The sequence below is a fragment of the Mus musculus genome, chromosome 19, assembly GCF_000001635.26.
Source record: "Mus musculus strain C57BL/6J chromosome 19, GRCm38.p6 C57BL/6J".
NCBI lineage: Eukaryota > Metazoa > Chordata > Mammalia > Rodentia > Muridae > Mus > Mus musculus.
In genome coordinates, this window is record NC_000085.6 from 41920145 (window position 1) to 41933428 (window position 13284).

Below are 13284 nucleotides of genomic sequence, written 5' to 3' on the forward strand. Positions count from 1 at the left end.
TTTTTTAATGTTTGAGACAGGGTTTCTCTTTGTAGCCTTGGTTATCCTGGAACTCCCTCCATAGACCAGGCTGGCATCAAACTGAGATTACTTGCTTCTGCTTCCTAAATGCAGGGATTAAAAGCTCACACCACCACCACTTGGCATAAATTAATTATCCTAATCCTTGATTTATACTTCTTTAAGATATACAAATAACTGATGCATTCCAGGTTCACTGAAGGAAGGAAATAAAGGAAAATGTAAAACTGCTGCCAAGAAATTTAACTCTCAGCATATTTCTAGGTGATATTAGGGAAAAAAAAAATCAAAATTGAAGAACTGATGTTTTGTCTAGCCTGATATTTTATAGCTCCCTGATTGAATCAGTAATATAGTAAATACAATGGCAAGTATTAGCATGCTCTGAACAATCTTCCGTATTCCCTCCTCAAAGTAATCCTGGTGAGGAAACACTGAGGGCCATAGTGACACCTACTGCTACCACCCATGTCATTCACACTGGCCCAGAGAGAACCCTAAACTCCGCATCCCTTTCTCTCTCCCTCTCTCTCTTTTTTTTTGACAGTTTTATGTAGCCCAGACGGAGGAATTCTTTTCATTCATTTTTAGATTAATTGTATGTATCTTAAGTGTTTTGCCTGCATGTACATATATATACTATATGCATGCCTGGTTTCCACTGCAGTTTGAAAAAGGGCCTAGGATCTCCTATATTTAAGGATGGTTGTGAGCTACCATGTGGGTCCTGGGAATTGAACTCAGGTCCTCTGCAAAAGCTGCAAGTGCTCTTACCGAGCCAGCTCTGCAGCCGCATTTGCTTTTGTTTGTTTGTGACAATCTCATGATGTAGACTAGGCAGTGCTGAGATTAAAGCCTTGTACCATAAATTTTTTCCTTTCCTTACTAACCACTGGGTCTCTGGCTAGATACAACTCTGTAGGTGTCACCAATGTTGGAAACTAGATCAAAGGTACAAGAGATCTTTCCATTTTTAGTGCTGGTCTTGAATCCTGGGACTTGGTGGATGTCTTGCGTCAAGCCCAGCAGCAAAACATGACCTTAGCATGTTCGAAGGCCTGAATCTGACCCCCAGCCCAGCAAACAAAACACAAACACATGCCTTGCTTGTGGCCCTGTCCTGGAAAATTTTCTGTCAACTTGATACAAACCAGCTACCTGAAAGGAGGGAACCTCAATTGAGAAAATCCCTTCATAAGATCCAGATGTATGGCACTTTCTTAAATTAGTTGTAATTTTAATGGGGGAGTGCTCAGCCCATTGTGGGTGGTGTCACCCCTGGGCTGGTGGTCCTGGGTTCTATAAGAAAGCAGGCTGAGCAGGCCAGTAGGTGGTACCCATAGCCCTTGCATTAGCTCTTGCCTTCAGGTTCCAGCCCTGCTTGAGTCCCTATCCTGACGTCCTTTACCGCTGAACAGTGCTGTGGAACTGTAAGCTCAATAACCCCTTTCCTCTCCAACTTGCTTTTGTTCATGGTGTTTTGCAACAGCAATAGGAACTCTAAGATAGGCCCCACAGTTATCTAAAGGGCATGTTTTGAGATGATTTTGCTATTGCAGCCTTAAATTGGCTTTACCCTGTATTTCTCTTGCCTCCTGGATGTTAGAATTGCAAGTGAACCACATTGGGCATAATAAAAATTCCAATGAAGGAGACAAAAATGGGCTGGTGAGAAGCCAAATCCATGTCTGATCCCCGGGCCCACATGGAAGAAGCAGAGAACTGATCTGACTTCCCACGGACAAAAAGTTCAATACTAGCTTTTTTCTTTTTCTTTTGGACTGGGGAGAGGGAGCTCCGTGTGTAAAGGCACTTGCCACACATCGTGACTTAAGTCTGACCCCTGGAACCCATGTGAAAAGCTGGATGCAGGAACATACATCTGTAATGCCAGGACTCTACAGTGACAAGCAGAGACAGGAGAACCCCTGGAAGCTCATGGGCTGAGCTTGCCTAGAGCACACAATGTAGCAAAAACAACAAAAGGATGGACGTCCAGCCCAGCCCAGGTGCAGCGAGTGAGATGGCTCAGCAGGTAGAGAGGGGCTTGCTGTGCAAGCCTGGGGACCTGAGGCTGATCTCTGCAACTCACAGAAAGGTAGAAGGAGAGAACGGACTCACATGGCTGTCCTTCGACTTTCAAACACATACTGTGTCATACGTGCTGTGGCACAGACTTGTGCACACAATTATACAATTTTAATTACACAACATAACTTTAAAAAGTGGCCATCTAATAAAAAAAAAAAAAAACCAAAAACCAAGTTAGCTAAGAACTGATTCCCAAAAGCTGCCCTCTGACTACGCACGAGCCTACACTTATATACACAGCACATGCTTACACATACTAAGTCATTTCTTTAAAAAAGATAAAACTAAATAAAACATACTAACTTGCTGAAAGTTAGCAACCAGAGCTCACGGACCCAGGCAGGTTGAACCCAGAGCTCACCTCCAGCATGGATAAAGCACACTGAACTTCAAGGTCCTTGCATGTCAGCAAGAGCCACCCCTGCAGTGTCTTCATGCTTAGCTAGCTCATAGCTTTCCTCCTCCCCAAACCCAGAGTGTGATTTCTGATCTCCACGCACTAGGATCACCTTCACGCTTACCAAATTCCTTCACAATTCTTTTGGTCTTGTCACCAATCCTCAACCATCTCACATGGTGGCATCCTGCCTCTCCTGTCAATTCAGAGTCAACAGTTCAGGGATGCCTACTCTGTCACAGTAACTATGTTTACTAAACATTTTCAGAGCCACTCACATGCTGTTTGAGTCACCCACAGGCACAACAGTTTTCACTAAACATAATGCATGTTAGTGAGAGGTTTATTATGTAGTACTCAGACCTTGTCTCAAGAAACAAAACAAAAGAGTGGCTGAGACCAGTGGCTGAGAGTAGTTGGAGCTCACAACTTGTGACTCCAGTTCCGGGGATCCAATGCCATCTTCTGGCCTCCAGAGACGCTACACAACGACTCACATAGAGGGAAGCAGGCACACATCAGATAAAACACAAAAGGATGGGTTGGTGATGGGCATAGTTAATGAGGGCCACTAGGTAAATACACCTGATCCAAAAGTCACGCTACTACTTAGATTCTTCTCTCTGCTAAAGACAACAGAAGACATGTTAGCCATGCTTGTAATCCCTGCATTGGGGAGATGGAGTCAGAAATATCACTGCAAGTTCACCCAATAGTGACAGCATGGGCTGTGGAGATGGCTTAAGGGTAAAGGAAATCAATACCCAGTCATGAGCAGCTGAGTGAAAATCTCAAGCATTCACACAAAAAAGTGAACCTGGTATCAAAACACACAGAGAGAGAGAGAGAGAGAGAGAGGAAGAGAGAGAGAGACTATATCACTAACAAATGAAAAGAATTTTTTCCAGTCATAGCAAAATACATATGTACATATTTATAAAGAAGGCATAAGGTATTTTCAATATTACATGATTTTGTTTGTTGAGTGCCTTTAAATGAGATTCATGAGCCCAGAGTATAAAAATTAGTTTCCCAAAAATAGTGTTTTAGATAGTGTACATTTTCTTTTTTGTCTTTTGGTTGAAAGAGTCTTAATATGTAGCCCAGGCTGGCCTCAAACTTGGGCACTAACAATCTCCCTGTCTCAGCAGCGGCAGGGGCCTTGGGTGTCATTACAGCATGAATACATTTCCGGCACATTGTTTCAAGAGATGGTTGCCAGCTGACCGCAGGTACCTTAATAAAGACCATTGCATCTTGATGGTTTTTTTATATGTGTACTTTTAGAAGTAGCTGAAGTGCTGAAGTCCTCTTTGGGGTAGGTGGGCTTAGGTCTGTAGGAACTCGGGCTGTACTCGGGCCACTTTTCGGAATTCTTTAGTGTGGGTCTTGGGGCACTGCATCTCACACCAGCTGATGGGAACCATCTGAACACCTAGAGGGAAAAGACAAAAAGGAGGGGGCTCCAGAGACTCTGCTAAGGCTCTTTTCTTTTCAGCTGGACACGACGTGGCTTCAGCTGAAGAAAGCTTGCTTAGCATATGGAAGACATGGGTGTCATCTCTAGCACTAAGGGAACGTTTCTCTAAGGGAAAAGAAGAAACCCTATTTATTTAATTATTCCATGATACATGGGGCAGTTACCTAGTCTCTAATCCTTAGGGAATCAATCTAATCTCAGTAAACTGAGCTATACATTGCTCAACAATGGGTACATGTTCTCAGAGATGAGACATCAACACTGGGCAAGCATCGGCGTGAACTTGCACAGTAAGACAGATACATCACCAGGTGACTTTATCTTGTGGGGTTTTTTTTTTTTTTTTCTTCTGGAAGATGCTGGGGACTGAACCCAGGACTTCATGAATGCTAAGGAAGTACTCTAACATAAAGCTACATCTTTAGCACTGGGTGTTACAATTGTAGGGGACCATGGTATGTGACATCCATAATCGATCAAAATATTGTTTTCCATATCACATCTAAGTATGTGTGTCCCTATTGCTTCCCAGATAGCCATGGTTCCCAGGACGAGGGACTTGGGAGCAAGAACTTACCTGACTCACTGTGGGCCACCACAACGCCCAGCTCGTTTTCAGCAGTAGTCAGCAGGTAATTGGACTGTGCATCGCCTAGGGAGATCTAGTCACACCGCACAGTGAAGGGAAATGAGGCTCTCAGTGCTGTTCCTTCCACCACTTCACCTCCCTTAATACTTGTTTTCCTGACATGGTTTTATTTATTCCAGGCCAGCCCTGAACGCCTGTCTTCACCTCCCAAGCACAATGATTACATGATGTCATCGTGCCCAGTTCCATTTCTTCTGATAAACCACCCGAGTCTAGGGAATGAGGAATGCTGCTTGGGCTGGGCAGCTGCAGTGAGACCCTTTAATCCTAGCACTTAGGAGGCAGAGGCAGGTGGACATCTGACTTCAAAGGCCAGCCTGGTCTAGAGTGAATTCCAGGACAGGCAGGATTACAGAGAAACCCTGTCTCAAAAACAAACAAACACACAAACACTACAAAAGGATACAACTTTGGCCAAAACTATGTCACCTGGCCGAAAACTCTTGTAAATTTCTACCTGCAAAAAACAAAAAGGAGGGCTGGTGAGATGGCTCAGTGGGTAATAACACCCGACTGCTCTTCTGAAGGTTCGGAGTTCAAATCCCAGCAACCACATGGTGGCTCACAACCATCTGTAACAAGATCTGACTCCCTCTTCTGGAGTGTCTGAAGACAGCTACAGTGTACTTACATATAATAAATAAATAAATGAATCTTTAAAAAACAAAAAACAAAAAAACCAAAACAAAACAAAAAAAAACCAAAAAGGAGTAAAAGATATAGACTAGGTCTGCGTGGCATCACTAACCATGCAGAAGAGGTAGGGACCTAAATTCAGGCTCTCATGCTCACACAGTATAAGCACTTAACATTTTCATGCCTACTAATATCTTTTATTTATTTATTATTTTTTGGACAGGGTCTCTTTTTTCTTTTTTTAAAGATTTATTTATTATTATAAGTAAGTACACTGTTGTTGTCTTCAGACACACCAGAAGAGGGCATCAGATCTCATTACGGGTGGTTGTGAGCCACCATGTGGTTGCTGGGATTTGTACTCAGGACCTTCAGAAGAACAGTCAGTGCTCTTAACCGCTGAGCCATCTCACCAGCCCGGACAGGGTCTTTCTATGTAGCCCTAGTTTGCCTAGGACTTGCTATGTAGACCAGGCTAGCCTTAAACACACAGGGCTTCACCTACTTGCTTCTCTCTCTCATGGGCACTGAAATTATAGACATGTACCACCATACTTGACTAATACATTTTAGCAATAATATCAGCCTAACTTTATTTTGGTCAACTGAATAAAAAACATCTTGTATGGGAAGAAAGAGCAGTGATGTAAATTTCATGTTATAGCAGGAAATGTACCTTGAGACAAGGTCTTTGTTGTCTTGACCATCCTGGAACTAATTATGTAGACCAGGCTGGCCTCAAATTCAAGAGGTCTGCTAGCTTCTGGAGTGCTGGAGTTAAAGGTTGAGTATGCACCACTCCTGGCTATCCATCTATCCTCCTTTCTCTTAGATTTATTATATATGTATGCATGTGTGCCTGATATGTGCACCACATGCATGCAGGTGCCTGTGGTGGCCAAAATAGGTTGTCAGATGCCCTAAGACTGGAATCACAGGGGGTTGTTAGCCATTAGGTGCTGGGAACAAAATTGGTTCCTCTGGACAAAGAGTAAGTGCTCTTAAAAACGCTGAGTCCTGAGGGTAACAATTTTTAAAGTAAGATTCCTAAAGTCATAGGACTAAACCCTCAGACCCCCACAAAAACAAATGCTCAAACCACCAATCACCAACCTTGTCTTTTTCAGTTGCTCGGATATCTTCTTTGCTAAACAAACAAACAAACAAACCCGAAAACAAAGAAAGTAAGAGTAGTTATTTGAGAAGGAAAGGATAATGAAAGCAGACAGAAAAGGCCACACTAGGTTCCCAACTGTCCCAAGGATGGATGACCATCTTTAGCATGGATGATAAAATTTTCCCTTTCTTGGACAATACAGAACAGTAACAATGGTTACCAGAAATTCAAGGTCATTCTTGGCTACATATGGAATTTAAGGACAGCTTGATTACAGGACTTTTGTCCCCCAAAAAAACAAACAAACCAAATCAAATCAAACCACCCCCACCAAACCATCTGCCTACAATAATTGTGTAATTGTTTCCTTTCAAAGAAGCCACATAACAATCTACCGTTTTATCCAGAAACCTTCTCTTCTTTTTAAAGATTGATTTCATGAGTATGAATGTTTTGCCTGAGAGCATATATGTGTAGCGCATGCATGCCTGTTTGGTTCCTGGTACTGGAATTACCATGTGGGTTCTGGGAATTGAACCTGGGTCCTCTATAAGAGCAACAAGCACTCTTAACTGTGGAGCCATACCTCCAGGCCCTCTACAATGTTTTTCTTACAACCTTTGGGTTCAGTCAATATTAAAGAATAAGGTATACGTTGTAGTGCACTTCTTTAATCCTAGCACATGGTTTATAGAGGCAGGAAACCTTTTGAGTTCAAGATCAGCCAGGGCTAAACATTGGGATGCTATCTTAAACAAACAAAAAAATAAAATAAAGAAAAAGGTGGACGGCCAAGGTGGCTCAGGGCTAAAGACATGTGTCGTCTAAGCCTGATGAGCAGTTTAGTCTCTGGGACCTGCATCAAAGTGGAGAGAGAGAGAGAATCACTGCCATAAAGTCGTCCTGGCTTTCACGTGTGTGCTGAGGTATGGGTCAGCATACACAGATCATATACAATAATAATAAAAATGGGAGAGCAGAAAAAGAACATGAAGGTGCTTCCTACGAGGCTCTACTTTGTTTTGCTTGGTTCATCCCGACATGGCTGGCTAGTGTACAGCTTTCCTCAGTTCTTACTGAGACAGGATCGCATGCAGCCCAGGCTGGGCTTGAACTTGCTATGAAGCCCATATCTGCTTTTAGATTTATCTTGCTGTGTTTGTTGTGAACTTCTCACGTTCCTGTCTCCATTCCGGGCAGGCGCTGCTGCATCCGATCTATGTGGCACCTGAGAATCAAACCTCCACCAGCTGAGATGCATCACCATCACCCTCTGCTTTATTTATAAGTCCTCATTGTTAACATTGTCCTCCTCTTGTAGCTCATGTAACATTTCTCTGGCTGTACTGTGGGGCAAGCAGTGAAGCACAGAGGGGAGACTAAAGAGCAGAAAAAGGAACTATAATTGCTCCACAAATTCCAGTCTTGCCCACCATCCTCTCCTGACTCCTGGTGCTGAGGCAAATGTAAACACAAGAATACCTCTTACCGGATAGTTCCTCGAAAAGCATTTTTGAGTGGTGTGGATCCCACATACAGGATGTGTACTTTGGCAAACCGTGAGTTGATGCTAGAGACCTAGGGGGCAGAGAAAGGGTCAGCACCAGGGCACCGGCTGCTGTCACTCAGGGAGCCGGAGAGCAAGGAGGGATTACTAGGACTTTAGCTCAGATTGAAGGGTCTTTGCTTGGTTTTGCTTTTATTTTTAGAGTTATCTGATGCGATGAGTGTTTTGCCTACATGTATGTGTGTGTACCACATGTGTGTCTGCTGTCTACAGAGGTCAGAGGAGGGGGTTGGATCTCCGGGAACTGGAGTTATGGGTGATTGTGAACTACAATCTATGGGTGACTGTGGGTGGTGGGAACTAAACTCAGGTTCTCTGCAAGAGAAATAAGTGCTCTTAGCTACTGAGCTGCCTTCCGGTCCTCACTTCATATTCATGTGTGTCTGTATTTGGGTATGTGCACTTGTGTGCAGGTACTCATGGAGACTAGAGGTGTAATACCCACCCCCCAGAAAATGCTGTCCCAGGCAGCTGACCTGCTCAAAGTTGACGCTGGGAACTGAGAGCAGCCAGTGCCCCTAACCCAAGAGCCATCTGTCCATCCAGTTTAAGGGAAGTCAGCACCCATCTAAGACAAGTCTGTGGGCTTAAGCCACAGTGGCTACAGTGCTATTATGAGAATTCAAAGAGAATATACAGTATTGATTTTAAAAAGTACTCAGTAAGCCTAAATCAGGTGTGGTGTTGTGGTGAATTGTCTACAATACAGTCCTAGCTACCACAGAGGTTGACACAGGAGGCTCTCAAACTGAAACCAGCTTGTTCTTCATAGCTGCAAGTCTGAACCCAGCCTCAGCAACGCTCTCTCACTGGTCCTTCTTTCCCACTCCCCCAGACAGGGCTTCTCGGTGTAGCCCTGGCTGTTCTTGAACTTGGACAGCCTGCCTGCCTCTGCTTCCCAAGTGCTAGGATTTAAGGATGTGAGCCACCAAGGACTGGCTCAAAATTTAATAAAACAACAACAACAACAACAACAACAAAAACAAAGCCCACTAAGTTTTACATAAATATACAGTATAGGATAACAATCTAGCCCCTTAACACAAGAACCTAGTCTGTGGATGGAATGTAATCTACATTTCAGCTAATTCCTTGACAATGAGATCATTGTGACTTTGTAACATTTTCAGAACAACACAATATTTTTTACTGTAATAGTCTGAGGCCAGCCCTGGGCTACACAGTAAGTTCCAGAGCATCGAGCACTATAGGATGAAACTTTTTCAAGGAAAAAGAGAAAGAACACCCTTTTTCCAGACATGAGCAGAAACAGCCTCGTGGGAATTATGAATTCTTTTTTTTTTTTAATATTGATTCTTTTATTTATTATTATATCTAAGTACACTGTAGCTGTCTTCAGACACATCAGAAGAGGGCATCAGATCTCATTACAGATGGTTGTGAGCCACCATGTGGTTGCTGGGATTTGAACTCAGGACCTTCAGAAGAGCAGTCAGTGCTCTTACCCGCTGAGCCATCTCTCCAGCCCGGAATTATGAATTCTTGATGCTAGGCTGGGATCTTAACTCACTGCATAGGAAATGGTGATGCTGAACTATCTACCTTGATCCTGGAAGTCTTCAGATCAACAGAGTACAGTGAAACTTCTTCAAACAAAATAAACAGAGCAAGCCTTTCTCACCTTTTAGAAATTCATTATTATTATTAGTAGTAGTAGTAGTAGTGTGTGTTGGGTGCACTGAGTGCAGGCTCATGTCCCACAGCAGAAGTGCAGAAGTGTGGAGGTCTGTTCGGTTTACTTTCTGTTACTGTGATAAATACACAGACCAAAAGTAACTTGGGAAGACTCCTAACATTACAGTCCATTATCAGGGAAAGCCAAGAAACGTAAAGGCAAAACCTTAGGGTCAGGAAGAGAAGCAGAGGCCATGGAGAAGTGCTGCTTACTGGCTCTCCTTGGCTTACCCAGCTAGCTTTCTTATACAATCCAAGATCATTAACCTAGTGGTGGCACTGCCCACAATGGCCTGGGCCATCCCATATCAAATGTCAATCAAGAAAATGTCCCATAGACAGGCCAAGCTGACAGAGGCCAATCCTCAACTGAGGCTCCCTCTTTCCAGGTTAACTCTAGTATGTGGCAAGTTGATCAGACCAGACACCATTGTTGAGTTGGTTTTCTCCTGGATTCATATTTACATGGGTCAGCAGGCTTGCATGGAAAGTGACTGACCAGATAAGCCACCTTACTGACTGACCCATGCTCTCCCCCACCCCTCCCCTTTTCCCCTTTGTTTAAGACAGGGTCTTACTATGTAGCCCCCCCCCCCCCCCCCCCGTATCAGCACTAGCCATGTACACCAGGTCGGCCTTGAACCACAGAGATACGCCCGCTTCTGCCTCTTGAGTGGTGGCATTAAAGGCACATGCTGCCCAGTCTGTCTTCTCTCTTTGGGACACAGATCTACCACGCAGCCCGGCTCCCCTTTGAGATCCCCCACCTCTCAAGCACCATCTGAGGAGTGTGCACCTATGCCTGCAAAACTTTCTGTGATGTCATTTCCTGGGGCTGGACAGATGGCTCAGCAGTTACAGAGCACTGGCTGCCCTGGTAGAGGGTCTGGATTCAATTCCTAGCAGGCACACGAGGGCCTATAGTCATCTGCGCCTTCAGTCCCAGGGGGTGCCACACCCTTCCCTAGGCTTTGTGGCACCAGGCATGCATATGACGCAGACAAGGTGACTATTCACACGCGATAAAACAAAACAAAATAAAGAATCATTTGCTAGACCCAAGGGTGTACTTCAGAGGAGTCCATCACTTTCCCACACCCCCCAAACAAAAGTCCTATGCCAGCCAATATGGCAGTCACTAACCACGATTTGCTACTGATTACTTAAAATGTGAAGAGCGTTGGGACTGTGGGGTACAGGGTCTCACTCTGTAGCCTATTCTGGTCTTGAACTACTGTCCAATAACTCTGTTCAGCTTCCAGATACTGAGACCACAGATAGGATGAATCGTATCTATATTGTAGCCTGGCTAAAAATAAAATTTTCATTTTTCTTTTCTTTTGAGACAGGGTTTCTCTAGGAAGCCCTGGCTGTTCTGAAACCACTCAGTAGACCAGGCTGGCCTCACGTATCTACCTGCCTCTGCCTTCTAAGTACTGGGATTAAAGGCCTGAGTCAACACATCCAAATAAACTTCAACAGCCCTATATAGCCAGGCGACTACTGAATTCAGCAGCCGACCATGGCAGCTATAGCACAGTGACTAGGACCCGCTCACCTTACAGGTGACGACAGCTCCCACATCTGGAAGCAACTGGGACTCTGTTTCTCTCATCACTGACACCACGGGAACCTGTGGAGAAAATAGAAAGGTCAGTGTAGTGGCTAAGTAAGCCTTGGTTTGAGAAAGCAGCCTGTAGATTAGTTTTTAGCCTATAGCAGAGGACATCAGTCATTTTAGGAAATAGAGGATCAGAAGCCATTAGAATTAGGTGGCCAGGTTTAATATAGCCTTTCTGATTAGTTGTAAATTACTGAAGATTCTCTTGGAATTTCCTGGTACAAATCCTTTTGCTTATAATTATGAATATCCTGACTCTTCCAAGCTATACTTTTTTTTTTTTTTTTTACACTTCATAAGTCAGATCTTGCAATTAAATGCTACAGAATGGCAACTCTTGTTTTAGTCCAATGGCAGCTGGCAAGTACCATCTTACCTCTCTTGCTTGGTGCGGTTTCCTCACCTTACTAAGTCCCTCCCATGTCAGTGTCCGTCTAACCCATTCTCTACAGGAGGATCACATTCTTTGCTCTCCTCCACCTCTACTTATATTCAGATGACTAAATCCTGTCACTGTCTAGAATGCACAGAGCCTGTTACATGTTCTTATTGTACCGCACAATTCTTTTGTACATTTGCTCATGATTTCTGTCCGCCTCCTCAGTAAGAAAAGCTGTGTATTGGGCTCGTGACTCTATCCCCAGTAGCAAATAAGGGCAGCCCTGAGCAGGTCACATTGAAAGTGCTCAAGAGACATCGATGCAGTGACTAAACACACAGGCTGAGGCTGACTTTATCTCCAGAACCAACAGACTGGAATCTGTTTTTACAAATAAGCTCAACACAAAGAGAGATGTTTAGGTCTAGCCAGTTCCTAAAGAGTTTTTATTTTTTCGGGAGATTGGATCTGTGGTCCCAGGGTCAGCATACTACGTAAGCTCTGTACTGATGAGCCACAAGTCTAAGGTTTTAGTTTTTATTTATTTTTTATCGTCTTACATGTATCAACGATTGCTTTTATCTGTGCCTGTTAGAAGCTGGGGATACGCTGGTGTACCACCAATCGTGGCTCCACTTAAATGTCTAGTTGGGCAAGAATCTAGTGATCAAGAGTAACATTTAAATAAGTGCCCTGGAGGGAGATTCTTGGGCATATCGATCCTTCTGCCACCAAACCCACTTTTTTTTAGTCAGAAGGTCCAGAAGGGCTTCTCTGGGAAAAAAAAAAAACAACTAAAAAAACCGATTAAATAAAGGGGTTGAGCAGGAGTGTGTTCCAGATAGACGACACGTGAATTGCACAGGCTTCGCGACAAGAGCGAGCTTAGTGCACTAAGACACTGGAAATCGCCAGCATTACTACATTGATGTCAGTGACGTGGGACACATGAAAGCGGAGGGGTAGTCGAGATGTACCACGTGAGGAAGCTCTCGGCTGGCTGGGCTACTCTTACATTTGCGTGCTTTTCCCTCCACTTCCTTCTGTGTGCATCCACAGAACTTAAGTCAGATTAACCTAACGGGTGTGCGGCCGGTGTGCTTCAGCACAGCGCAGAGATCACAGCCGGGAGACCAAAGCGTTCTGCGGCTGAGCCACCAAAGACGCGTCCGCCCGCTCTGCCTGTGCCCAAGGACCGGAACTCAACGGCACCCGGAGAGGGAACGCGCGCTGGGTAGCCGCTTCCTTTACCGCGCCATTCTCGCTGGTCTTCATCAGGCAGCCAGCCAGCGACGAAAAGATGTAGCCATGCCGGGTGTAGGTGCCGCTGCCGGGGCTGCCTTCCTCCAAGTTACACAGACGTTCGCCTGCAGAAGACAAGCTGCCTCAGCCACGGGCTCCCAGAAGCTGGTTGCCACACAGCCTGGAACTGCGTGCGGAGACCGCTCACTTACCGGGGATGCAGTACCTCACCGGTGGTGCCATGCTTGCCACCATCCACAACCCGGATGAGAACCAAGACGACTTCTCATTGGTCAGCTAGAGGAGCGGCCTCGCAGTTACACGAGTACCAATTGGCGCCTTCGACCGCACGGGGTGTAAGAGCGAGGTCTGACTCCATTTCCCAGGCT

The 13284-nt window shown here is 44.7% G+C and overlaps 1 protein-coding gene across 9 annotated transcripts; it reads right to left on the reverse strand.

Annotated features, from left to right (window-relative positions):
• Positions 1 to 2833: 2833 nt before the first annotated feature.
• On the reverse strand, positions 2834 to 13279 carry Exosc1 (exosome component 1). 9 transcript variants are annotated; one of them, XM_011247312.3, is made up of 8 exons: positions 13108 to 13275; positions 12866 to 13020; positions 11212 to 11286; positions 7881 to 7969; positions 6388 to 6421; positions 5045 to 5095; positions 4567 to 4651; positions 2834 to 3944 (listed from the first exon to the last, which is right to left on the reverse strand). In XM_011247312.3, exons 1-8 carry the CDS (start codon positions 13148 to 13150, stop codon positions 3838 to 3840), a joined length of 639 nt encoding a protein of 212 aa, XP_011245614.1. In that variant the 5' UTR covers positions 13151 to 13275; the 3' UTR covers positions 2834 to 3837. The 9 variants fall into 9 exon arrangements, with proteins under 9 accessions (XP_011245614.1, XP_011245615.1, XP_030106887.1 ...); NM_025644.4 differs by having other exon boundaries at positions 2836 to 3944; positions 12905 to 13020; positions 13108 to 13170; XM_011247313.3 differs by lacking the exon at positions 5045 to 5095 and having other exon boundaries at positions 13108 to 13279.
• Positions 13280 to 13284: the final 5 nt, after the last annotated feature.

Excerpts from the sequence above, each read along its gene's own strand:
- Exosc1 (XM_011247312.3), bottom strand. The coding sequence starts at position 13,150 with ATGGTGGCAAGCATGGCACCACCGGTGAGGTACTGCATCCCCG. Across the intron at positions 7,970-11,211 it reads GAGCTGTCGTCACCTGTAAG|GTCTCTAGCATCAACTCACG; the intron begins GTGAGCGGGTCC and ends TCTGCCCCCTAG. Across the intron at positions 3,945-4,566 it reads GGTGGCCCACAGTGAGTCAG|GTGTTCAGATGGTTCCCATC; the intron begins GTAAGTTCTTGC and ends TTTTCCCTCTAG.